Source organism: Patiria miniata, unplaced genomic scaffold, assembly GCF_015706575.1.
Source record: "Patiria miniata isolate m_02_andy unplaced genomic scaffold, ASM1570657v1 HiC_scaffold_9, whole genome shotgun sequence".
Lineage (NCBI taxonomy): Eukaryota > Metazoa > Echinodermata > Asteroidea > Valvatida > Asterinidae > Patiria > Patiria miniata.
Window position 1 is genome coordinate 16,825,953 of NW_024037076.1, and position 26,632 is coordinate 16,852,584.

General features: G+C 37.8%; 1 protein-coding gene and 1 long non-coding RNA gene across 2 annotated transcripts; one reads left to right on the plus strand and one right to left on the minus strand.

The window, feature by feature from the left end:
• The first annotated feature begins 5,039 nt into the window (after positions 1-5,039).
• Positions 5,040-10,981, plus strand: LOC119720629. Its single transcript, XR_005270107.1, has 2 exons — positions 5,040-9,497; positions 10,443-10,981. It is a non-coding gene; the product is annotated as an uncharacterized LOC119720629 (long non-coding RNA).
• Positions 10,982-22,576: 11,595 nt separating this feature from the next.
• LOC119719964 (tyrosine-protein kinase receptor Tie-1-like) lies at positions 22,577-26,150 on the minus strand. Its single transcript, XM_038189448.1, has 8 exons — positions 25,987-26,150; positions 25,118-25,228; positions 24,481-24,668; positions 24,053-24,175; positions 23,711-23,822; positions 23,479-23,575; positions 22,970-23,069; positions 22,577-22,680 (listed from the first exon to the last, which is right to left on the minus strand). Exons 1-8 carry the CDS (start codon positions 26,147-26,149, stop codon positions 22,603-22,605), a joined length of 972 nt encoding a protein of 323 aa, XP_038045376.1. The 5' UTR covers position 26,150; the 3' UTR covers positions 22,577-22,602.
• Positions 26,151-26,632: the final 482 nt, after the last annotated feature.

The following is a 26,632-nucleotide window of genomic DNA, read 5'->3' on the forward strand; positions in this document are numbered from 1 at the left end:
TTTTGCACTCGAAATTATGATTAAACCTCTCCCGGACTAATATTGCCAATTCGAAAAGCGCGGGGGTTGGGTAGGGGTGGATGGGGGGGGGGGGCTGGACAGCCTTGCATGTTCATAATTACAGTCTTGGGCATACATTATGCCGACGTATTGCGTGTGCATGCTTTAAGTCCGTGAAACTATTGCATAACTTTTTTCATCATAAAAAAACTGTTAATTTCGTCTCCTCTGACAATATTAATCGAAAGTTTCTGCAAAAACAGCTGTTGAAAAAGAGCCCGATGTCGAACTTTACTGAGTCTGAGGTCTATTGAACTCCCGAAGAATCGCTGGCAGTCTATATTTTTCTTTTTAAGAAAGTCGAAGTAGTTGAAGGCGGAGGTGAGAATCTATATGTGCCGAGATACAAAGAGTAAAAATCTACGCGCCTGCCTTTTGAAATACACAATTGCAGTGTTCATTGTTGTGTAAATGATCCGCCTAGCACACGGTTGTTTTGCACATTAGGCTGCGGTATACAACTTCCTAACAAATCAAACACACTGGGCTCATTATTCCTCAAATATCGACTTGTTTTCGCCCATGGAGCTAAAGCAAATGGACCCAGTAATCTTCCTGGCGCTTTTGCTCACCTATAAAGACAACTTTTCTCAGTTTAAAGAGAATTCTAAGGTAACGAAATGGCCGAGTGGTTACGATTCGTCGTCCACAGTTAGCGGGGTCCCGGGTTCGAATCCCGCTGGTGTCTTTTTGGTTTTTAACGTATGAGTTCAATCATTTACTATAAGAGATTTAATTTCCCGTCGTAAAGTACCAACAGTACCTTAGCTTAATCGGTAAGCACTGCTGCTGGTACTGTCCGCGAGTTCCAGGTTGGCGCCTTCGTACAGGTTCAGGGCATGTGGTCCACTCGGAGGATCAGGGCTTAGGGGCCGCCCTGTTCCTCCCTTAGCTCTTTGCTTTTACATGGTGCCTGGCCCTCCGGGGTTATATGGATGGATAGGGAAGGAAGTGTGTATTGGTCGGGGACGCCGAGACCCCGGAAGAGAACTAAGGGATCGGCTGGGGCATTGTTATGGCTCAGACCGATCCCTGAAAGCTTGACTAGCACATAACTTTTTGATTTTTTTTACCCTCTATCTTTTATACTTTGGTTTAGTTTGATATCTACAGCTGCTCGGCAGGTCTACGGGTAGTATCAAAATTGAAACAAAGGTGTATGTCATAAATCAATGAATATTTCATAATTGACTATAATCAAAACGGAGTTTCGTTTGCTCAATTTGACTATAATTATATAATGACGCGATTGCCAATTGACGTAAGAAACGCCATAAATTATACCGGGAAAGAATAAAGATGTACATTGTAATATAAATATTATTTATACATCTTTCAAATAAGGTGTCTTTAATTGTGAGCATTCCAAACAATACAGTAATTCGCAATAGTAATAGAATGGTATATGATAGCACGATCATTGCGTCTCTATTAAATTTTAAAAAAATATAATTTAGGCCCCTATGTGTGAAATATTCTTTGATTGACTATGAGCATTCCATACGAATGAGTTAATTCGCAAAATATAGCAACAACAAAAGAGAAAGGAAAAAGAGAAAATTCCTTTACCCTAAAAACTGGAAAAATAATTTGTTTTAAAAAAGTCAAATGGGACACTTCATGTATTGATTGAACAGTTTGCAAGGGGTTAACCTTACATTTTAGCAAAATTGGGAAAAATCAGATGTTTCTGGAAAATTGCAGCTTAAGGGGTTAACCTTGCATTTTAGTAAAATTTAGATGTTTATGAAACATTTCAAATTGTAATGGGTGAACCTTGCATTTTTTAGCGAAATTGGGCAAAATCAGATCTTTCTGGAAAATTTCAGATTGTAAGGGGTTAACCTTGCTTTTTAGTGAAATTTGGCAAAATAAGATGTGTATGAAAAATTCAAATTGTAAGGGGTTAACCTTGCTTTTTTAGTAAAATTGGGAAAATTGAAATGTTTATGAAAAATTTCAAATTGTCAGTGGTTAACCTTGCATTTTTTAGCAATATAGGGCAAAATCAGGTGTTTATGGAAAATTTCAGATTGTAAGGGGTTAACTTTGCATTTTAGCGAAATTGGGAAAAATCAAAGATTGTAAGGGGTTAACCTTGCCAAATTAGGGCAAAATCAGATGTTTCTGGAAAATTGCAGATTGAAAGGGGTTAACCTTGCTTTTTTTAGCAAATTATGGCAAAATCAGATGTTTCTTGAAAATTGCAGATTGTAAGGGGTTAACTTGGCATTTTTAGCATAACTGGGAAATATCAGATTTATATGAAAAATCTCAAATTTTAAGGGGTGAACCTTGTATTTTTTAGCAAAAAAGGGCAAAATCAGGTGTTTATGGAAAATTTCAGATTGTAAGGGGTTCACCTTGCATTTTTAGCGAAATTGGGAAAAATCAGATTTGTATGAAAAATCTCAAATTGTAAGGTGTGAACCTTGCATATATTAGCAAAATTGGGCAAAATCAGATGTTTCTGAAAAAATTCCGATGTAAGGGATATAATATCCGTGCTTTTTTAGGGAAATTTGGCAAAGTTAGATGTTTATGAAAAATTTCAAATTATAAGGGGTTAACCTTACATTTTTTAAGCGAAATTGGGGAAAAAATCTGATGTTTCTGGAAAATTGCAGACTGTAAGGGGTTAACTTTCTTTTTGAATAAGATTGGGAAAAATTAGATGTTGATGAAAAAATTCACATTGTAAGGGGTTAACCTTGCTTTTTCCTTTTTAGCAAAAAAGGGCACAATCAGATGTTTCTGGAAAATCGCAGATTGTATGGGGTTAGATGTTTATGAAACATTTCAAATTGTAAGGGGTGAACCTTGCATATTTTAGCGAAATTGGGCAAAATCAGATCTTTCTGGAAAATTTCAGATTGTAAGGGTTTAACCTTGCTTTTTTAGTGAAATTTGGCAAAATAAGATGTGTATGAAAAATTCAAATTGTAAGGGGTTAACCTTGCTTTTTTAGTAAAATTGGGAAAATTGAAATGTTTATGAAAAATTTCAAATTGTCAGTGGTTAACCTTGCATTTTTTAGCAATATAGGGCAAAATCAGGTGTTTATGGAAAATTTCAGATTGTAAGGGGTTAACTTTGCATTTTTAGCGAAATTGGGAAAAATCAAAGATTGTAAGGGGTTAACCTTGCCAAATTATGGCAAAATCAGATGTTTCTGGAAAATTGCAGATTGTAAGGGGTTAACCTTGCCAAATTATGGCAAAATCAGATGTTTCTTGAAAATTGCAGATTGTAAGGGGTTAACTTGGCATTTTTAGCATAACTGGGAAATATCAGATTTATATGAAAAATCTCAAATTTTAAGGGGTGAACCTTGTATTTTTTAGCAAAAAAGGGCAAAATCAGGTGTTTATGGAAAATTTCAGATTGTAAGGGGTTCACCTTGCATTTTTAGCGAAATTGGGAAAAATCAGAGTTGTATGAAAAATCTCAAATTGTAAGGTGTGAACCTTGCATATATTAGCAAAATTGGGCAAAATCAGATGTTTCTGAAAAAATTCCGATGTAAGGGATATAATATCCGTGCTTTTTTAGGGAAATTTGGCAAAGTTAGATGTTTATGAAAAATTTCAAATTATAAGGGGTTAACCTTACATTTTTTAAGCGAAATTGGGGAAAAAATCTGATGTTTCTGGAAAATTGCAGACTGTAAGGGGTTAACTTTCTTTTTGAATAAGATTGGGAAAAATTAGATGTTGATGAAAAAATTCACATTGTAAGGGGTTAACCTTGCTTTTTCCTTTTTAGCAAAAAAGGGCACAATCAGATGTTTCTGGAAAATCGCAGATTGTATGGGGTTAGATGTTTATGAAACATTTCAAATTGTAAGGGGTGAACCTTGCATATTTTAGCGAAATTGGGCAAAATCAGATCTTTCTGGAAAATTTCAGATTGTAAGGGTTTAACCTTGCTTTTTTAGTGAAATTTGGCAAAATAAGATGTGTATGAAAAATTCAAATTGTAAGGGGTTAACCTTGCTTTTTTAGTAAAATTGGGAAAATTGAAATGTTTATGAAAAATAAGATGTGTATGAAAAATTCAAATTGTCAGTGGTTAACCTTGCATTTTTTAGCAATATAGGGCAAAATCAGGTGTTTATGGAAAATTTCAGATTGTAAGGGGTTAACTTTGCATTTTTAGCGAAATTGGGAAAAATCAAAGATTGTAAGGGGTTAACCTTGCCAAATTATGGCAAAATCAGATGTTTCTGGAAAATTGCAGATTGTAAGGGGTTAACCTTGCCAAATTATGGCAAAATCAGATGTTTCTTGAAAATTGCAGATTGTAAGGGGTTAACTTGGCATTTTTAGCATAATTCATTTTATCACTGAAAGATAAAATACATTATTCTCCACAAACGCACAGTTGAGTCCTACACTTTCTTTTATCAGCTGATGGTTGCTATGGTGTAGGAAAAGTAAACATATCGATTGGCCTAATTGCAGTTTGCCGCCCCCTGATGGCATAAAGCCAAAAGCGATGTTCTTGGCATAAGGATGGATGCTTTTTGCTAAGTTGGTACAAATGTATTAAGTTCACGTGCGCGCATTGACGCGCTAAGTGCATTTGGGGCAAGAAAGGCCAGTTCGGCGTAGCTTTTTGAGACCGCTACATCAAAAATAAATTTCTCCGGGAATATTTCGTTTTTCGCTTATATTTCCATGGGTGTTTCGTTCATAATTGAACATCGTTTGGTGAATTGTCTCCGGGATGGTATATGATTTTTGTTATACAACTGGCTGCAGTGATCTTGTGAGTTTTTGCAACTTTTCGTCATTTCGATGCTTCGCCCAGCCGTGGGCGTGATGCCGTACGCTGAGCAGAGTGGGCCCTACACCTGGTGACTGCAGTCTGCTAAATCATCAGACAGATCGTACTTAATTTACTTCATGTGCGTTTCTTCAGCTGACTAGAACTTTCAGTTATTTGTTCAACCTCTTGGTGAGGTTTTGGAGATCGTGATTAGTCCATCAGTGACGCTTGTGTGCTTGAATCATGTTCTGTCGTTAGTCTACGAATACTGAAGTACGCAACGTTATGACCGGCGGAGTACGGTCGGCGAATCCCCCGCCTAGATTTCAGTCCACCCGGTACCGGCTGAGGTTCACGGCATGCTTGGCCGCGGAAACGCGGGAGTGCAGTGTGAAACCACGTCTATATGCAGGCCTGAACGCTGTTCATGACGTCCAGGTCCCGGGATTTTTTCCTGCGTTTATACAGTATTGGACATCATGCGCAAAGATGCTATCATGGATGGAATTCGAGGTGAGAATTTTCCAATTATAGCCCTGGTTTCGGGCCAATTTTTGTCAGTGTTGCTGTGTAGTTTAGTGTGAAGTTTTTGGGGCTCCGCACCCGTGATTCAAAGAGGCTCGGCCTCACTGCCAACCATACCGTAGGCGAGAATGAATCGATCGTGCTGGATTGATATTTGAGTAGGGCCAAGATAATTGAATGGTACAATTAAGATGGACCGACTATAATTGTTGTGAAGTTGAATGACAACTGAAATAAATGTCCGAAAAAGATGATGTTTGAATTCAATGTCCCTTATCAGTGTTGACACATTTTGGCAGATCTGGTTAAAATTCAGTCATTCGGAATATGGGGGAGAAAGGCTACTCATACTCAGATACATTTTGATGGAGCCTCCTAATTATTTGCCTGCAGTGAGTTTGTTCCATTTTTCTATAGTAAACTATTGGAACCAAGCAAGTAATTTTCCGGGCGAGTGCTGGAATTTTATTAAATCTGAGTAGGCCTAGGCCTATAGCTGATTCTTTCTTCATCTGTTTCTACAAAAATAAATAGGCCTAGGGCCTATAACCTGACCATTCTCCTCCCTTCATGGGCGCAATGGTAAAATTCCAATATAATCAAATAAATTTATAAATTATAAATAGGGCCTAAATAAATAAACGCATGTTTAAAAAGAAAAGAAAAATATGAAATGGATAGCTGCTGCTTTGAGTATTGTTTTTTACAGGATGCCACGGCAAGGCGGACGCTGCAAATTGGTTGGGGACAGGAACTTTTACCATTGAATACTCTGCGGGTTGTCTTCCAAGTTCGGAAGCCTATAGCAAGGTCGGTGGGTTACTGATGATCGCTCAGCAACTTGGTAACGTGCAGAATATCAACTGTTGCCGAATTAAATGCACTCATCAGGAAACTGCCTTAACACAGAAGGAGTCGCATACTTCTACTTTGCGAACATGATCTGTTAATTTCTACAGACATCTGTTTGAATTTAATCAGCATAGGATGCAATAGATGTTTCCTGATACATTCAGAAGAAGCATGAAAAGTAATATTCCTGGTGGTCTTTAAGACACAAGTGTATTGTGTCACTGATGTGATTTAGGAATGTTTCTAATATTTTAACCACGCGTGTTACAGTGTAGCAAATACGGCGGCTGATTGACCCAGATCAGATCTTTAACATCATGTATGGTTTGAATTTTGGTAAGCATTGTAAATATCAACAAGGAATTGATAATTTTGGTTGGACACATTCTGGCACATGTATACATAGTATAATTTCCAAGGTATATGCACCATAACACATTTTCAAGTTTGAATCCACCCCTTAGAATTTTGGTGTAGGTGGGCGTATATTAGACATGGCTGCTTTTGTATGGTACAGGTTTCCAAAGGTAACCAGGAGAGTACCCAGCATATTGATTCAAAGTAGTGCATTGCGGTGGTGCATAGCTTTTTTCAAGGTGTATTAATACTTTAAATATAATATTTGATGCCATGGAAGTAAGAAAAGGGATGCTGCCCATCTACGTGTATCTCAAACTCTTCATATTAATACTTACAGTTTTGCTCCTAGAGTCCAAAAAGAAACTTGGTCGCCGATTCAGGGGCCGGAAAGGAATTTTCCCCAATTTTTCCCACAAAGAGGGGTTTTTTATTGGGTTTTCGCCTTTCCTAGGAGCAATGATAGCTAAATGTCATGATTTCAAGATGAGCCTGATGAATTAAAGGTAATCACAATTGGAAGCTGATACTTTTGACATGTATACATACAACATTTTAATTATGTATTTGCCCCCATTTGCTTATTTTGGACTTCAAACACTTTGTGGGCCAACATTTGCCAGTTTTATTGTTGGGGCATTAGGATTGCAAGTTTCTGAATTTATACATCGATTTATGGGATTTGTATGATGAACATATTGACCTAAATGGTTCTGCACTTAATTGCAAGCTAGATCAGGAGCGCAACCTTGATTTGGAGATATAGTTTTACTTCAATCTTGATAACATCATGCTAGCCCTTCATGCCATATTTGAGGGCATCTGTTTAGCCATGTTCTGAGCAAGTTGAATAATGATTGCTACCCTAAATGTTTTATCGCGTGCATTTTCTGCAAGTTTACCTTACATCTTACCTCCGTGTTTCCAAGTGATGGATTGTTTGTGTAAGCGTACCCATGATTTTCTGGCAAGCATGCTAATGATTTCTGCAGTTATTAGCGCATTCTTTGAATGGTAAGACTAGCGTATGAATTTGTTGTAATAGTGATGTTCATCTTCCTCAATTTATCTCTGCGTACTTAATTAACATTCTTACAACCGTGTTTCATGGGTTTTGTTCGGGCAAACATGCCCAAGTAGTGGTGACAAAACGTGTCATGGATGTTTATAATTGAACTCATTCTTTGAAACAAATGGTCAGAGTAACACATGTTGCAATATATATCTAAAAAGAAAAAGAAAAAGAAAAGGCATTGATCTTTCCTCAATTATATTGTCTGCGTGTATATTTTGCACTCTACATTGTTTCCAGGCAATGGATTGTTTGGGCAAGCATGTCCAGGATTTTGGGGGCAAGCATGCCAAGGATATGTACAATTTGAATACAATCTTTGAGTTTAGTGATGGTAGTTTGAACTTGCTGTATTATGCAATGGTGGTTTACATTATATTTGGGCAAATAAACCCAAGTTGTTGGGGCAAGCGTGCCAAGGATATTTACAATTTGAATTCAATCTTTGTGTCCAGTGGTCGCAGTTTGAACTTGTCGCCATATCTGTATGTTTATTTTGCATTTTATAACTACACATATTTCCAAGACGTGGGCTGATTGCATTTTGTAACTTTATGTTTCGAACCAGTGGGTTGTTGTGGAAGGCATGCCCAAGTTTTGGGGCAATTAAGTGTACCAAGGAATTACAATTTGAACTCAATCTTGAAGTCCAGTGGTCTGAGTTTGCAATTCTTGCCATAAAAGTATCAGTTATTCTTAAGTATAGTTGCATTCTATTGATTGTTTTGGGCAAGCATGCCCAAGTTTCTGGGGCGGGTGTGTAAAGGATACTTCCCATTTCAACTGATTCTTTAAAACCAATGGTCAAGAGTTTGCTCTTAATTATTGCAATAATGTTATCCATTATTCTTTGATATGCATATCTGCATGTTATATTTTACAACCGTATGTACAAGCAAGGGTTATGCAGTGATGGCGTCCATCATTCCTAAATTTATTTTTTGTAGGTTTACTTTGCATTTTATAATTTCCAAGTAATGAATGGTTTGGGCCAGCATGCCCAAGTTGATGGGGCAAGCGTGCCAAGGACATTTAAAATTTTCATTCAGTCTTTGAGTACAGTGGTTGCAGTTTGATCTTATTGCCATTATGCAGTGAGGGTGTACATTATTTCTCAATGTGTTATCTATGTTTAATTTGCATTTTACAACGGTACATGTTACCAAGCAGTGGGTTGATTGGGCAAGAATGCCAAAGTTTTGGGGTAAGCGTGCAATAGGATGTTTCACAATTGAACTGACGCTTTGAAACCAATGCCAGAGGCTGCGATGCTTGCCATGGTGGCAGTTATTCTTACGTATCCATGTGTTCTATTGATTGTTTGGGCAAGCATGCCCAAGTTTCTGGGGCAGTTGTGCCAAGGACATTTCCAATGAAAACTGATTCTTTAAAACCAATGGTCAGGGGTTGCACTTAAACATTGCAACAATGGTATCCATTATTCTTCAAAATGTATTGCTGCATATTTTATTATACAACCATGTTTACAAGTAAGGGTTTGAGCAAGCATCTCAAAGTGTTTGTGGCAAGTATGCCAAGGATATTCGCAAGTTGGGCTCATTCTACAAAACAAGCAGTTGGAGATTGCACTATTTACAATAACTGGCCAGGGTTCTTTTTCCTGAAAGTTTTATCTGCATGCTAATACTTTGCATGCTACAAAGGCATTTCCAAGCAATGGGTGGTCTGTTTTTATCTTGTGGTGGTAATAATGGCAACTCATTACAACTACGATTTCAGGTAATTTCATTCCGTTGCTACACACTCCACTGTTTGTGTTTAATTCACTCGTCGGGGTTGGGCTCTAGGTGTGCTGCCTCAGTCGTCCCAGTGGGGCGCGCGTTGCGCGTTTGGCAGTAAGGTCCTGGGAGCGACGGGCAGTGCCTCAATTCAAACTAAATAAACAACTTGGGTATTTAGTTCTGAAGTAAGACTTGGAATTTGGACGTTAAACACTTAACAGGTTGTGTTTACTCTTTGTAAAAAAGTACGCCAAGCACCCATTTGTACTGATGGGGCATGCCAACCGTAGCTACGAGCGGTGGACCAAATCGGGGTGCTTTTCCAATTTATTAAGTAAGTTTTGCATATATTCAAGTCACGTGACAAAACTAAAAAACACTTTGGCTAGCACCCACTTGTTCTGGTGGGGCTAGTGAATGGTTGGCAAGCGTGCCAAGGTTTTGGGCCCAGTGATGCCAAGCATGGCAAGGAGGGGCAAGCGTGCCCCGTTTTATGGCAAGCGTGCCGAAATGTTTACGCAAATAACTTTAAGTAAATCGAAAGATAATTTTAATTGTTCCAGTATAGTTTATCAAGGTATTCACTGCCATTTAATCAAGTTAAATATTGACCATGGAGAAATAAAATAGCGGCTCAAAAACTATGCCAAAAAGTCAAGTCATTGTTTCAATGCGTGGTTTTGTGCGTAGTCTGAGAATAATTCATTTTATCACTGAAAGATAAAATACATTATTCTCCACAAACGCACAGTTGAGTCCTACACTTTCTTTTATCAGCTGATGGTTGCTATGGTGTAGGAAAAGTAAACATATCGATTGGCCTAATTGCAGTTTGCCGCCCCCTGATGGCATAAAGCCAAAAGCGATGTTCTTGGCATAAGGATGGATGCTTTTTGCTAAGTTGGTACAAATGTATTAAGTTCACGTGCGCGCATTGACGCGCTAAGTGCATTTGGGGCAAGAAAGGCCAGTTCGGCGTAGCTTTTTGAGACCGCTACATCAAAAATAAACCCACCTCCTCCCCTTCATCCGCCATATTTTACGAATTTAAAAATGGCAGTAAGGTCCTGGGAGCGACGGGCAGTGCCTCAATTCAAACTAAATAAACAACTTGGGTATTTAGTTCTGAAGTAAGACTTGGAATTTGGACGTTAAACATTTAACAGGTTGTGTTTACTCTTTGTAAAAAAGTACGCCAAGCACCCATTTGTACTGATGGGGCATGCCAACCGTAGCTACGAGCGGTGGACCAAATCGGGGTGCTTTTCCAATTTATTAAGTAAGTTTTGCATATATTCAAGTCACGTGACAAAACTAAAAAACACTTTGGCTAGCACCCACTTGTTCTGGTGGGGCTAGTGAATGGTTGGCAAGCGTGCCAAGGTTTTGGGCCCAGTGATGCCAAGCATGGCAAGGAGGGGCAAGCGTGCCCCGTTTTATGGCAAGCGTGCCGAAATGTTTACGCAAATAACTTTAAGTAAATCGAAAGATAATTTTAATTGTTCCAGTATAGTTTATCAAGGTATTCACTGCCATTTAATCAAGTTAAATATTGACCATGGAGAAATAAAATAGCGGCTCAAAAACTATGCCAAAAAGTCAAGTCATTGTTTCAATGCGTGGTTTTGTGCGTAGTCTGAGAATAACTGGGAAATATCAGATTTATATGAAAAATCTCAAATTTTAAGGGGTGAACCTTGTATTTTTAGTGAAATTGGGCATAATCAGATCTTTGTGGAAAATTTCAGATTGTAAGGGGTTAACCTTGTTTTTTTAGTGATATTTGGCAAAATAAGATGTGAATGAACAATTTCAAATTGTAAGGTGTCAACCTTGCACTTTTTAGCAAAATAGGGCAAAATCAGGTGTTTATGGAAAATTTCAGATTGTAAGGGGTTCACCTTGCATTTTTAGCGAAATTGGGAAAAATCAGATTTGTATGAAAAATCTCAAATTGTAAGGTGTGAACCTTGCATATATTAGCAAAATTGGGCAAAATCAGATGTTTCTGAAAAAATTCCGATGTAAGGAATTAACCTTACTTTTTTTAGTGAAATTTGGTAAAAATTAGATGTTTATGAAAAAATTCAAATTGTAAGGGGTTAAGATTGCATTTTTTTAGCAAAATAGGGCAAAATCAGATGTTCATGGAAAATTTCAAATTGTAAGGGGTTAACCTTGCATTTTAGCAAAATTGGGTAAAATCAGATGTTTCTGGAAAATTTCAGATGTAAGGGATATAATATCCGTGCTTTTTTAGTGAAATTTGGCAAAGTTAGATGTTTATGAAAAATTTCAAATTATAAGGGGTTAACCTTACATTTTTTAAGCGAAATTGGGGAAAAAATCTGATGTTTCTGGAAAATTGCAGACTGTAAGGGGTTAACTTTCTTTTTGAATAAGATTGGGAAAAATTAGATGTTGATGAAAAAATTCACATTGTAAGGGGTTAACCTTGCTTTTTCCTTTTTAGCAAAATAGGGCACAATCAGATGTTTCTGGAAAATCGCAGATTGTATGGGGTTAGATGTTTATGAAACATTTCAAATTGTAAGGGGTGAACCTTGCATATTTTAGCGAAATTGGGCAAAATCAGATCTTTCTGGAAAATTTCAGATTGTAAGGGGTTAACCTTGCTTTTTTAGTGAAATTTGGCAAAATAAGATGTGTTTGAAAAATTTCAAATTGTAAGGGGTTAACCTTGCTTTTTTAGTACAATTGGAAAAATATAAATGTTTATGAAAATTTCAAATTGTCAGGGGTTAACCTTGCATTTTTTAGCAAAATAGGGCAAAATCAGGTGTTTATGGAAAATTTCAGATTGTAAGGGGTTCACCTTGCATTTTTAGCGAAATTGGGAAAAATCAGATTTGTATGAAAAATCTCAAATTGTAAGGTGTGAACCTTGCATATATTAGCAAAATTGGGCAAAATCAGATGTTTCTGAAAAAATTCCGATGTAAGGGATATAATATCCGTGCTTTTTTAGGGAAATTTGGCAAAGTTAGATGTTTATGAAAAATTTCAAATTATAAGGGGTTAACCTTACATTTTTTAAGCGAAATTGGGGAAAAAATCTGATGTTTCTGGAAAATTGCAGACTGTAAGGGGTTAACTTTCTTTTTGAATAAGATTGGGAAAAATTAGATGTTGATGAAAAAATTCACATTGTAAGGGGTTAACCTTGCTTTTTCCTTTTTAGCAAAATAGGGCACAATCAGATGTTTCTGGAAAATCGCAGATTGTATGGGGTTAGATGTTTATGAAACATTTCAAATTGTAAGGGGTGAACCTTGCATATTTTAGCGAAATTGGGCAAAATCAGATCTTTCTGGAAAATTTCAGATTGTAAGGGGTTAACCTTGCTTTTTTAGTGAAATTTGGCAAAATAAGATGTGTTTGAAAAATTTCAAATTGTAAGGGGTTAACCTTGCTTTTTTAGTACAATTGGAAAAATATAAATGTTTATGAAAATTTCAAATTGTCAGGGGTTAACCTTGCATTTTTTAGCAAAATAGGGCAAAATCAGGTGTTTATGGAAAATTTCAGATTGTAAGGGGTTAACTTTGCATTTTTTTGAGCAAAATAGGGCCAAATCACAGGTTTCTGGAAAAGTTCAGATTGTAAGGGGTTAACCTTGCATTTTTAGCAAAATTGGACCAAATCAAATTTAAATTAAAAATCAAAAATTGTAATGGATTAACCTTGCCAAACTAGGGCCAAATCAGATGTTTCTCAAAAATTGCAGATTGTAAGGGCTTAACCTCACATTTTAGCAAATTGGGCAAAAAGAAATGTTTATGAAATGTTTATTTTTTTTGTGAAATTTGGCAAAGTTGGATGTTTATGAAAAATTCAAATTGTAAGGGGTTAACCCTACATTTTTTTAAGCGAAATTGGGGAAAATCAGATGTTTCTGGAAAATTGCAGAATTGAATGGGGCTAACTTGGCATTTTTTATAGCAAAATTGGGCAAAATGAGATGTGTCTGAAAAATTTCAGATGTAAGGGGTTAACCTTGCTTTTCGAATTGTTAGGGGTTAACCTTGCATTTTTTAGCAAAATAGGGCAAAATCAGGTGTTTATGAAAAAATTCAGATTGTAATGGGTTAACCTTGCATTTTTAGCAAAATTGGGCTAAATCAGATGTTTATGAAAAAAATCAAATTGTAAGGGGCTAACCTTGCATTTTCTTTTTAAGCAAAATAGGGCCAAATCACAGGTTTCTGGAAAATTGCAGATTGTAAGGGGTTAACCTTGCATTTTTAGCAAAATTGGACCAAATCAAATTTAAATTAAAAATCAAAAATTGTAATGGATTAACCTTGCCAAACTAGGGCCAAATCAGATGTTTCTCAAAAATTGCAGATTGTAAGGGTTTAACCTCACATTTTAGCAAATTGGGCAAAAAGAAATGTTTATGAAATGTTTATTTTTTTTGTGAAATTTGGCAAAGTTGGATGTTTATGAAAAATTCAAATTGTAAGGGGTTAACCCTACATTTTTTTAAGCGAAATTGGGGAAAATCAGATGTTTCTGGAAAATTGCAGAATTGAATGGGGCTAACTTGGCATTTTTTATAGCAAAATTGGGCAAAATGAGATGTGTCAGAAAAATTTCAGATGTAAGGGGTTAACCTTGCTTTTCGAATTGTTAGGGGGTTAACCTTGCATTTTTTAGCAAAATAGGGCAAAATCAGGTGTTTATGAAAAAATTCAGATTGTAATGGGTTAACCTTGCATTTTTAGCAAAATTGGGCTAAATCAGATTTTTATGAAAAATTTCAAATTGTAAGGGGTTAACCTTTGACAAAATTAGGGCAAAATCAGGTGTTTATGAAAAAAATTGCAGATTGAAAGGGGTTAACCTTGCATTTTTAGCAAAATTGGGCAAAATTAGATGTTTATGAAAAAAATCAAATTGTAAGGGGCTAACCTTGCATTTTCTTTTTAAGCAAAATAGGGCACAATCAGATGTTTCTGGAAAATTGCAGATTGTAAGGGGTGAACCTTGTATATTTAGCAAAATTTGTCAATTTTTTACTAAAATTGGGCAAAATCAGATGTTTCTGAAAATTTCCAGATCTAACGGATTAACCTTGCTCTTTTTGAAAAATTGGGCAAAATTAGATGTTTATGAAAAAATTCAAATTGTAAGGCGTTAACCTTGCATTTTTAGCAAAATCGGGAAAAATCAGATGTTTCTGGAAAATTGCAGATTGTATGGGGTTAGATGTTTATGAAATATTTCATATTGTAAGGGGTTAACATTGCATATTTTAGCGAAATTTGGCAAATCAGATGTTTCTGAAAAATTTCAGATGTAAAGGCAGTAACCTTGCTTTTTGGTAAAATTGGGCAAATTGAGATGTTTATGAAAAAAATTTCTGATTGTAAGGCAGTAACCTTGCTTTTTAGTAAAATTGGGCAAAATAAGATGTTTCTGAAAAATTTCAGATGTAAGGGATTAACCTTGCTTTTTTTAAGCGAAAATGGAAAAAAAATCAAATGTTTTTAGAAAAATTCAAATTGTAAGGAGTTAAGCTTGCATTTTTTTAAGCAAAGTTGAGAAAAATTTTAATGTTTATGAAAAATTTCAAATTGTAAGGTATTAACCATTAATTTTTTAGCAAAATAGGGCGAAATCAGGTGTTTCTGGAAAATTGCAGATTGTTAGGGCTTAACATTGTATTTTTAGCAAAATTGGGGGAAAAAAATGTTTATGAAAAATTTAAAATTGTAAGGGGTGTACCTTGAATATTTAAATTTAGCAAAATGTGGCAAAATCAGATTTTTATGAAAAATCTAAAATTGTAAGGGGTTAATCTTGTTTTTTTAGCAAAATTGGGAGCATATTTTACTAAAATTGGGCAAAATCAGATGTTTCTGAAAAAATCCAGATGTAATGGATTAACCTTGCTTTTTTTTTTAATTGGGCAAAATTAGATGAAAAAATTTCAAATTGCAATTAACACATTACATTCCATGGACCTATTTTGAGATAAAGCAGTCTTGCCCTTTACTATGTCTCCGTTACGTGAACTTGTAGTTGTAGATTAATATGAATTCATTACGATTAAATGAGCCACTATATTCTATGACCCAACTATAACATCAGGTTTCAGTGTTCCTCACTGCACGGGCGTCGCTTGGGGTGGGAGGGGGGTGTCAACACCCCCCCCCCCCCCCTTGTCAGTTTTGTCGGCTAAATCATGGTGCTTTCGGCAAAATAGAAAATTAAGAATGGAGAACGAAGGGGAAAGGAAGAGGGAATAAGAAAAAAATGTAAAAAGTAAACACCGGTGTCCAAAACCCCGCGTTCATAGCCCGTAAAAGCTGACAAGTAAAAGTAAATAAGCCTACTCTTGGTTCATTTTTATTCATACAAATGCAAATACATGCCTTAAAATGGGATGTGGGAGACCCTGCCCCCCAGACCCAGGTAGAGGCGCCCGAACATGTCAGCTGATGGATTGTTAATAAATAATTTTATTCTCAGACTGGGGGGGGGGGGCTCGAAAATGTAACAGACACATATAAAGGCACACATTTTTTTAATTCATTAAGAAACCGCATATATACATAATATTGAGGGCGCAATTCAAAGGGTCCGGTTTTTGGTTTGTTTGTTTTTTTGAGGATCCGGGCACGTGCAAGTTGGATAAAAAAAAATACTATTTACGAAGGGATGTAGACGCCCAACAGATAGGGGAAAAATAGTTTTTGTTTTATAAACTAAATAAAGTGAAGGTACTTAGGAAAAAAAATAGAAATTGTTTTAATCACGAGGACAGCAACTTCAAAACACCGATTTGACATTTGAGGCTTTGCGATCGCTGCAATCATGGGCACGAATTATTGTATGATTTAATTGGAGGCAGAAAGTAACCTATTTGGTGAAGAGGTTTTCACAAGTATTTTTGATAAAAAAAAATGTTTGTGAGCCGCTTGTGCTTAGTATAACTTGTCACATTGGGACGAATACACAAGCATTTGAAACCTAAAGTAGCAAATGTGTTATCCTTTGACATTTAATAATATATTGTGAAGGACAGCGTAGACATATGCCTAGTAAACAATGTACCTATACAGCATCGTTCTAAATTCTGACCACTAAAGCCCAGGTCATCCCGAAGTTTGCCCAAATTTAGCATTCGGTTGTTGTTGTTGTTGTTGAAAACTAGCGTACCAGTGCTTTTCTGGTTTAATGGTCCCAGAGAATATTCATCAAACATGTTTTTGGAGAGGGCGTGCCTTCCCCAACACCCCCTATGGGCGCATACCGGTAAATAGTCCTAAACCCATCAGCCGACCTCATATTATACCGGTACCGTCAAAATATTCTACATTAGAGAGTTCTGAGAGCCATGAATGGGAGATTGTGGCAATGAACTTCTGACACGGACTTGGGGGTTCCAATTCTGAGCACTTTGGATGCATTATTGGGTTCGAAAGTGGTACTATTTTATGTTGTGGAGGGATCGTTTTTTCAAGATGGCTACTTTTCCGCTTTGGGAAAAATAGGGGTTGTCTTCTTTGGGTGGTAATTCCTCAAAAAGTCAATGGTCAACCCAACAAAAAATGAAAAGAAAATGAAAGATGACATGTTGATCATCATTTTTCTGTGCAGCTTTATATACCTGTGCGAGATCTGAGTACTTTTTAAAAGTATAGGCATTTTAAGTAAACCCCAGTGTCTATGGGAATTTTAATGCAGGGGTCACCCCAATACCTACTCCACTAGCACTACACGGGACTGGTGACAGGGATCGATCAAGGCAGGTGGGCTGAGCCCAACTAGACTTTAATTGTCTATTGAGGGCGCTATTCAGCAATTCCAGTAGTACAGTTTTGCCATGTTTTTCGCTTGACACGGCTTAGCATTGAAGAGTTACAGAATTCGTTGGCTTTAAAAGTGGCACGCGAGGGCTTCCTTGCTCTATGGTGAGAGACTGAGGATATATTTTTTGGCAAAAAAAACGTTTTCTTTTTAAAACTTTACGGATTAATATTTAGTGCAAGGAGTGATAATATACATATTTAGACTTCTTCTCAAGATACTCTCAGTCATTTTTAGTAAAAAGGGTAAAATGTCAAAATGTCAAATATCCGAGTGTTGTAAATTCGAGCCGGGAGGATTACGGTTGCGCCGAGAGGGATTGAGACCATTATACGGCCGACAAAGAAAAGAAAATTCCCATAAGGCCTATGTCTGCAAAATTTCACAAAATCGATAGATGGGTAAAGCATAGAAAAAAGACATCCAAACTTCAATTATAAGCGCCCCGAATTGCGAATAATTCGGTATCAAAACAGTCTCAGCCCAACTCATTTCACATCGAGGCTTACATCCAGGCACTTGAACACCCATTTTTCATCGCGGATAGAACAGATTTCCGGCTTTGGAATGAATTTGGTCCGTCGTTAATGACAGCAATTTTCATTTGTTTTTAAATCATTTTACGAAAGGGGAAGGAAAAAGAATGTATAAGTGCCTTGAGAAAATCGGTGCATTGGTAAACCCAGCCTGATTAATTTTATGATGAGACGGAGATTCGGCTTTTTTCAACATTCACTGCCATTGGGTGAAACGAAAACCAGTAATTCAGTCAGACGATTTTGTTCCATCGCTAATTTCAGAAATGTCCAGATTCGATAGATGGGTTAAGGCACATCTAAAGTTTAATTTATTAGCGCCCCGAATAATTCGGTATCGAAACAGTCTCAGTCCAACTAATTTCATATTGAGGTTAAAATCCAGGCAAAACATTTTTTTGTTAAATCATCTTACGAAAGGGGAATGAAATAGAATCCTGCCCCCAAAAAAATCGACGCACTGGAAAGCCCTTTTGAAATTCCTTCAAATCCACAGTCCAATCGGGTCCGGCGGAAGGGCCACGTTCTGAGGCCGAGGGCCCAGAGATGAGAGTGCCCGGCCCGTGCTGACAGGCGCGGTCCGCTGATCAGAGTGCACGTACGTGCCGTTCGTTGCGCCCCGCACACCGCCGAGGTCTGATGAGGCAGCCGCGGCCGATAACGGGTTCAGCTAGTATATTTTTGGACGGGAAAATAATGCAAAAATAGCAAACGGACTGGGGTTTGTACCCGAACACAGTGCTCGCCCAAAACGCACCCATTTTGCCGATAGGCACAGAGCCCCTTGCTAATGATGTAAGCAATCATAATGATGTAGTTTTTCAGACATATTAACTTTTTTGTGGTTGTAGTCAGTATCGGCCGTATTATATCATGGCCTTATAATCCCTCTCAGTGCCGTTCCCGGCTCGAATTTACAACAGTCGATCGGATATTCGACATGTTGTACTACAAAAAAGAGTGCAACTTGAGAATAAGTCTACTTCACTAAACTTGCACTGAATATTAATATTGTCAGTTAAAAAAATATCTATCTTCGGCCCAAATGTCACACAACTTCCATCGTGTGCCACATAAGCCAATGAGTTACGTAACTCCGTTTCTCGCCTATCAGCTTATGCTAACAAATTATCATGTAACTGGATCATTAATTAAATGGGACGGGTGGACATCGGCCTTACAGCTCAGACAGGTTCAAGACCCAAAACTTTTGGAGAAAACCTCAGATGTAGGTACACGATGCCACTAGTTTCGTTTTCGTGCAGTAAATCCCAAAGTAAGGCCTGTCAGCGCCAACCCGCACGGCTCTCATGTATCGCAGTCTAAAGGTACCTTAACATAGATGGTTTTGGAAAAACTATACATGGTTGGGAAGCTAATGCATGGGCCAACAAGCCTGCGAATCGGCAAGGTTTAAGACCCAAAACTTTTGGAGAAAACCTCAGATGAAGGTACACGATGCCACTAGTTTCGTTTTCGTGCAGTAAATCCCATAGCAAGGCCTGTCAGCGCAAACCCGCACGGCTCTCATGTATCGCAGTCTAAAGGTACCTTTACATAGATGGTTTTGGACAAACTATACGTTGTTGGAAAGCTAATGAACGGGCCAACAAGCCTGCAAATCGGCAAGGTTCAAGACCCGAAACTCTTGAAGAAAACGTCAGATGTAGGTACACGATGCCACTAGTTTCGTTTTCGTGCAGTAAATCCCATACCAATGCCTGTCAGCGCCAATCCACACGGCTCTCATGTACCGCAATCTAAAGGCACCTTAACAGAGATGGTTTTGGACAAACTGTATATTGTTGAAAAACTAATAAAAGGACCAATTAGCTGGCAAATCGGCAATGTTCTCGACCTGACACTTTTGGAGAAAACGTCAGATGTAGTACATGATGCCACTAGTTTCGTTTATGTGCAGTTAATCCCATAGCAAGGCCTGTCAGCGCCAACCCGCACGGCTCTCTTTTATCGCAGTCTGAAGGTACCTTCTCATAGACGATTCTTGACAAATATATATTGTTTGAAAGCTGATGAATAGGCCAACAAGCTGGCAAATCGGCAAGTTTCTAGACTTGAAACGTATGGAGAAAAGGTTAGAGGTAGGTACACGATGCCACTAGTTTCGTTTTCGTGCAGTAAATCCCACAGCAAGGCCTGTCAGCGCCAACCTGCACGGCTCTAATGTATCAGCAATCACCAGGTCTGTGAGGCTGTAGTCGTTTAGAATCACCAGGCAAATGTATAAACATCACATGGTCAATGTTGCCATTGAAGAGGTCGGTTTGGAGTTTTGGAGGTTGGCATGTTTCCGGGGTAGACCGGAGCGTTCAACCAAGGCAGCAAGGAAATCGTTTATGTGAAATGTCTTTATTTTGGTGAGCTGATTGTTCATAAAACCACTGATTATAAAACACACGCAAACGTAACAAAGAAAGACAGACACATACTATATCTTATGTACTAGGCATGTTCTATATGAATAGATTTCCTGGTGGTTTCGTGACTTATACAAGAGTTCAATGGCGTGAAAATAATCAGAACACAGCACATCAACAACGTTAAAAAAATCTTTCCAACGCCATCCGGTTTTATGTTTCAAAGAGTGATTTTTCAAGACATTTGTCAAATTAATGTTTGTGTGGGGGGATTACTCTAAACAAGATTCAGACCAACATTCAGATTTCGACCGCCCTCAAAATCTCACATCATCACCAAAAATCTTTAGGGAACCAGTTTGAAAGTAATAACAAAACATTAATAATACATATACACCTGTTAAAGCTGTATAGTATAAGGTATCTCATACTTATTATCATAATACAAAAATCAACTTAGGTTCAACGTCATATAATGGTATATTCAGTGCGCATCTGTGTACTATCATCAGCATTTGATACAAAGGCATGATTGAACTCATTTTAATCAATTTTTATCCATGCAGTATCGCGTAGTTTAACTTTCTGCTATTGGTTTCTGACTAATTAAATACCTAGCCTTGTTTACTTTAGCTATTAAAAGCCAGAAATGTAAATTAGACGAAGTGCCCTGTCGGTCAAAGTTACAGTTGTGTAACCACTCAAGTAGTCCCCAGACCTTGTCGGAATTGAAGTTCGCTGGCTGATAAAGCCATATTAACTACAAATAATAATAATAATAATAATTTACCGAGAATGGGTCATTTGGGAGACATTCCCATAGACTTGTGCACACAATTTTTCAAACTTAAATGTGCCCTAACCCAATATTTCCTTTTCTTTTTCCCACGAATTTCGGTATTTTTTACTAATTAGACCACGAGCAACAAATATAACCTGATTGCGACCGTAAAATGTTGCCTCTAAAGGGGGCTGTGGAATTAGGGAGACATGAAAATGTCTCCCTAATGACCAGTGTCTCCCTAATGACCAGTATCTCCCTATTGTCGAAGAAATTACGATAACGTGTCTCCGTAATGGTACATTTGTAGGAATAATCATTATAATGATAATAATTATAATAATAATACCGAAGTCCTAAAGTGCACGCATCAACCAACAATAAGGTACTCAAGGCGTTGGTATCACGTCTATTTTTAAAGACAGGTAAATGAAAATGTATGAGAAAATAAAGTGATACCCACTATTTAGCACCTTTGTAACGGGTTTACATGTACAAGGTGCAGCGGCGCATTATTGCAGCCTCTGCCAGAAACACAGGGGCAGGCAAACCCATTTTCTTTAAGCGACAAGAATTACTGGCTCTTTAACGTAACGATGACTTACATATGAATCGTAATTATATCGTATGATCCGGTCACCAACTTGATTGTCCTCCATCAGTTCGCTGTACCCTATTTTCTCACTGCACGCAAATAGTATACTCTACCCCAACACAATGCTGTAAAACATCTACCGTATTAAACTTCAGCATATACGTGAACATCCATGTTAACATTATATAGCTAAACAGGAAATTGTAGTATTGTCATCGCTTACACCTTGGATTCATTTACTTTGTCGTAAAGCAACACTAACTATTTGAAAATGTAACTTGAATAATAATTGTATCACATTCACATCATGATACTGATAAAGATTCTTTATTGTCCGCATCTTTGAAATATACGGATCATCATATTCCATTGGCGACAATATAACATCAAAAACATATTACATGGATCAAAATCCATCTAAGTAATAAAGAAGGAAAATACGATAAGACGATTTTTTCTAATTAATATTTACAATTTACTACCTAAAATGTATTTTATTATACACGTATTATAAAAAAAAACAGTTGTACATGCCATTAAAATACTCATATTAAGTTAAAATCATTAGCCATTTTATCGCTTAAGTAATTGAAGAGATGAATTGACTTTGGGACAATGGATTTCATTATTGTGCTTAATTTAGAAATCGCTTGTGTTTCAAAACGTGTATCCAATTAAGGAGGCCAAGGCTAACCTATGACAGGCTTAGCACTTTTCCTTACCTGGTAGAGTTTCTTCCTGTTCTGCTGTGTCAAGGAACCGAATGTGCACATGAGGTTAAAAGTCAGAACACTTTGTATCAAGGACTGGTAAAATAAACGTAGAATGGTGCGGTCGACATAAAATTGCGGTCGACATAAAATCGACTATTTATAAATTTGTGGTCATTGATCGTAATTGGTTCATGAGCCACAGCACCTCGCATAACCGTGATAACAGTAATATATTACATTTTCTAATTCTAATTTTCTATTTGTTTTGACAAATTTGATGTACAAGTAATGTCATTATTCCTGTACAATTTCATCTTTTCTTGTAGGCTAACTGATCAAAGAATTCCATGGTTGTTTTCGCCGAGAGATTTGACGCCAACTTTTACAGTTTCTCGTTCGCGTCTTCGATCATTGTCACTTCGTAGATGCTTTCATCCAGCTTGGGAATGGTGATGTAATCCTGTTAGTTATAGAAGTAAATGCAACATTCACTATGAGTTGGATTATCTGGTTATAATTCCTGGCATCAACACTGTGTGTATAACATGTAAATTAATGTGTTGTTTAAAGTGCTGTATGATGTTTGTCATACAGATGTGTTCGAATAACTGGTTCTTTTCCGGACCACACAACAACAAAAAAGAGATATCATTGAGATGGTGTAACCCCAAACTTTCTTTATCGTTATCAGATGGTTAAAATCTGAACGTTCTACAGATGATTAAGATGTCACCCACTATATCACCAACCTTATCTTCAGATAACATGTCGTCCAATTGCTGATGCAGACTCTGAAAGTTGGGTCGATCCTTGGGACTCTCCTGCCAACAGCCGCGCATCATGTCATACCTGACACAAACAATGCTATCGATTAACAAAGAAGACAGCCTCATTTTCAAACTCCTTATGTATGTCTTCAACAAGGGCGGATCCAGGGGAGGGAGCAATGGGGGCCATATGCCCCCAAAAACCGAATCCATTTTTTAAGTGACGTCGCAAAAAAGGCAGCCACTGCGTACACCTCCATGCGTCAATGCCATGAAGAGTCTTATTAGTGCCCCCCTCCCCCTTAAAATTCCCTGCTTTTCATATTCAATCAAAGGCGGAACGTTTTTAGACACACTTTTCGAGGATCAAACAGAAAATTAGGCCCCCAATCCAAAAACAAAATGTGTTCTGGATTCGGCCTTGGTCTTCAAAGGGTAGTAACATTAGACATGCATAACATTAAGCTGACATAAGCTGACAGTATACTTACAGCTGTTTCGTGCAATGTTGAGGCTTCGGCATACGATAGCCCTGTTGTAATTGGCTGACGATTGCCTCAGTATTCATCAACAAATACGGCCGTGCACCTGTCAAAAATAGGGGTACATTATACAGTTGACTAGACACTCACAAATGTTTACAAAATACGCTTTTGTGGCAAGGTTTCTATAAACAAGTCTTCCTGCACACACTAAAGTTTACGTATCAATCTTGTCATTCACCAAGTTTCACAATCTCCCATAGCAGAATCCCGAAAGACCATACGTCGCTCTCTGTTATGTACACGTCATCAAGAATGGATTCCAACGCCATCCAGCGCACGGGAAGCGGACCCTGTGTGTAGACATCAAACGTTTCTTTTAAATCAGTTATTTTGTTCAGTACAATGTAATTTCCTGTGGTAATCCTAACTGTAGAACATCTCATACGCCTAGCTAGTGTACATGCTTACTTTTATATTCCCTCCATATGGATAGTAATGATCTTAATGGCATATGACTTTCTTTATAGCCATATTATAGCTACAATGGTCATTGAAGAGAACTGTGATATCCGTCTGCTACCTGTGATTCTCGTTGATAGATGCGGGTGTTCATGACGTCACGGGCCAGTCCAAAGTCAGACACTTTACACACCATGTCATCTCCCACCAATACGTTACGAGCGGCAAGGTCGCGATGCACACACTGAGCATAAAAAAAATCGCGCAAATGAAAATATAAATCACTCTCCTTATTATGCAAAATAGGAGGTTGTTGGACAAAAAACTAAGCAGCAAATGCGGAAGGTATGATTTTTGTCTGGTCTCAGAGGATCAGCCTCGTCGCCCTTGTGTTCTCATTCACCTATCTCACTGCATGACTGACTGTTATTGTGACTTCCAGGTTTATTTCTTCTCTGTCTGACTGGTTTAGGACCAGCTCCACTTGGCTTTCCCCTTTACACTAAAGGTACTCCACCTGTGGTGCGGCAGAGGTTATCGTTGTTTTACCTTTTGTGAAGATATGAACGCCATTCCATTTGCCACATCCCTGGCAAACTTGACCAATGTCCGAGACAGTGATTTGCTCAAGCCAGGTAGGTTGGAGTAACCTGTCCCTGGGTCCTTGCCTCGATACTCCATCAGAACATTCTTCAGGTCACCCTTAGCAAGGTATTCAACTATCACGTACACGGGATCTAGAATAAAGCACAAAACGACTCGAGTCCTGTGCAGCTTATGGTACATTTAATCGTAAACTCTTATTTGGAAAGTGCAACTAAGGAGCAGAAATTTTAGAGTGAGACATCGCTTTAATCTTAATTCAATTGGAAGCTCAAGTGAAAACTAGATCTGCTGGATTGAATGAATTGAAAGCTAAATCGTGTTGTACCAGGTGTCAGTTGTGTGGAGTAATTTTCATTAGAATAGGAGTGAAGTTTCACTTTAATAAGAGTGCACTTTAATCTATGGAAGTTAGAGAGCATCCTTCAGATAAGCTCTGCAATCTTCATGTCATGACATTTTTATTTATTCTCGTAACTAATTCGACCTATACCTCTATAACATCGGATGCACATGATGAAAGAAATTTTGGCCACTTGCTAAAAATAAGATGCAATCAACGAGCGTTCCGACTTCTGCGTACCATTTTCTGCGCAATATCCCAGTAGCTTGACCACGTTTGGATGAGACCCGACAGTTTTCATCAGCTCCAACTCTGCCAAAAGCTCCAGCCTCGCTTGTCTGTCAGCGCCCTCTATCGAGTGATGAAACAGATTTTTGTTACTTTGTTACCACAAAAGGTATTTAAATTGTGGGTATGTACAGTCGGTGGTTTTAAAGTTAATACATTACAATTACTCTGCGTATACGGGAAATCCTGTAAAAGTATAAACTGCCCAACTTTTGTTTGTTAATCGTGTAAAATTGACCAAAACTTCCCATGGTGGTCATGATGGTCTGCTACAGGTCATGTTTATTTACAAAGTGACGTCACGAACAATTTTCTAATTAGGCGTGTTCGCGGTGCACTGGAAGCAAATTTCACGTCATGGCTGTGACGTCAGAAACATTCTCCAGTTCAAGGGCCGCCAAAACGCGGCCCAGATTTGGGGATTTTCCAGACCTACGCCTTGTTATCCCCTGGCTCCATAATTGATATGGAGACATATTGGAACGAAGTCCTAGAATCTCAGGGCCTAACTTTTCTGGAACCAAACCATGACCTATTTACAATGGGCTGGATCCTCACAGGTAAATCTATATCTAATGGAGAAATACCGTATTCGTAGGCGATGATCTATCTACTACCAATCAACACATCGTGGGAAGCTTGTAACAATAATGACAAAACAGGCAACATATTGGCCCTCAACAGGGAAGAAATTTGCACATTTTGGCATAAAAGGTTGCTCAGTTATCTACCACATCTTCTCACCGCAAATGACAGTTTGCGTTGTGCTCCTACAAAATTGTCCCTATATAGTTGATCTTGTTCGAAGTTGATCAACAAACCTGTCAGAGTCTTGACAACAACTCTTGTTTCTTTCCCGGCCTCCTCGATCCCAAATGCCCTTCCCAAGAGCACCCTGCCGAAAGCCCCTCGTCCCAGCTCTTTGTCGATCACCACGAGATCTCGCGAGAAAGAGAGATCACGTCCTACGTTGCTGTACGTCATGTCATTTGATGCCTCTGGCTCAACGATGACTTCATTGGCAATACTTTCGTGTACCACCGCTGCGGCAATTTCGTCCAGAGGAATATCTGAAATACAAACACCGTATTTTTTTGGAATTTTACCGAGATCTTTCAAACGAATGGTCACAGTGATTCATTAATTGATAATCTTAAATCAATGTAAACAAGCACAGACGAACCAACAATTTTTCATTCTTTTAAAGACAATTATGTAAAATAAACAAACTTTAGGGCCTATGGCATAATATTTAGAGCCACAACATTTCCTCGATTTTTCTTTGATCCTTTGCAAAGCTTTTGAGTATTTGTTATCGATCCCCTCATTGTTGCTTACCATTTGGAAGATGTCGATCGGATGTAGTAATAGCCTGATCAGTAGCAGGCAGTGGTGAGATGTCATTATATTGTCTGCCTTGTGATATGTAGTTTCTGCAAGTGGAAGAATGTTTCATATATTGAAATG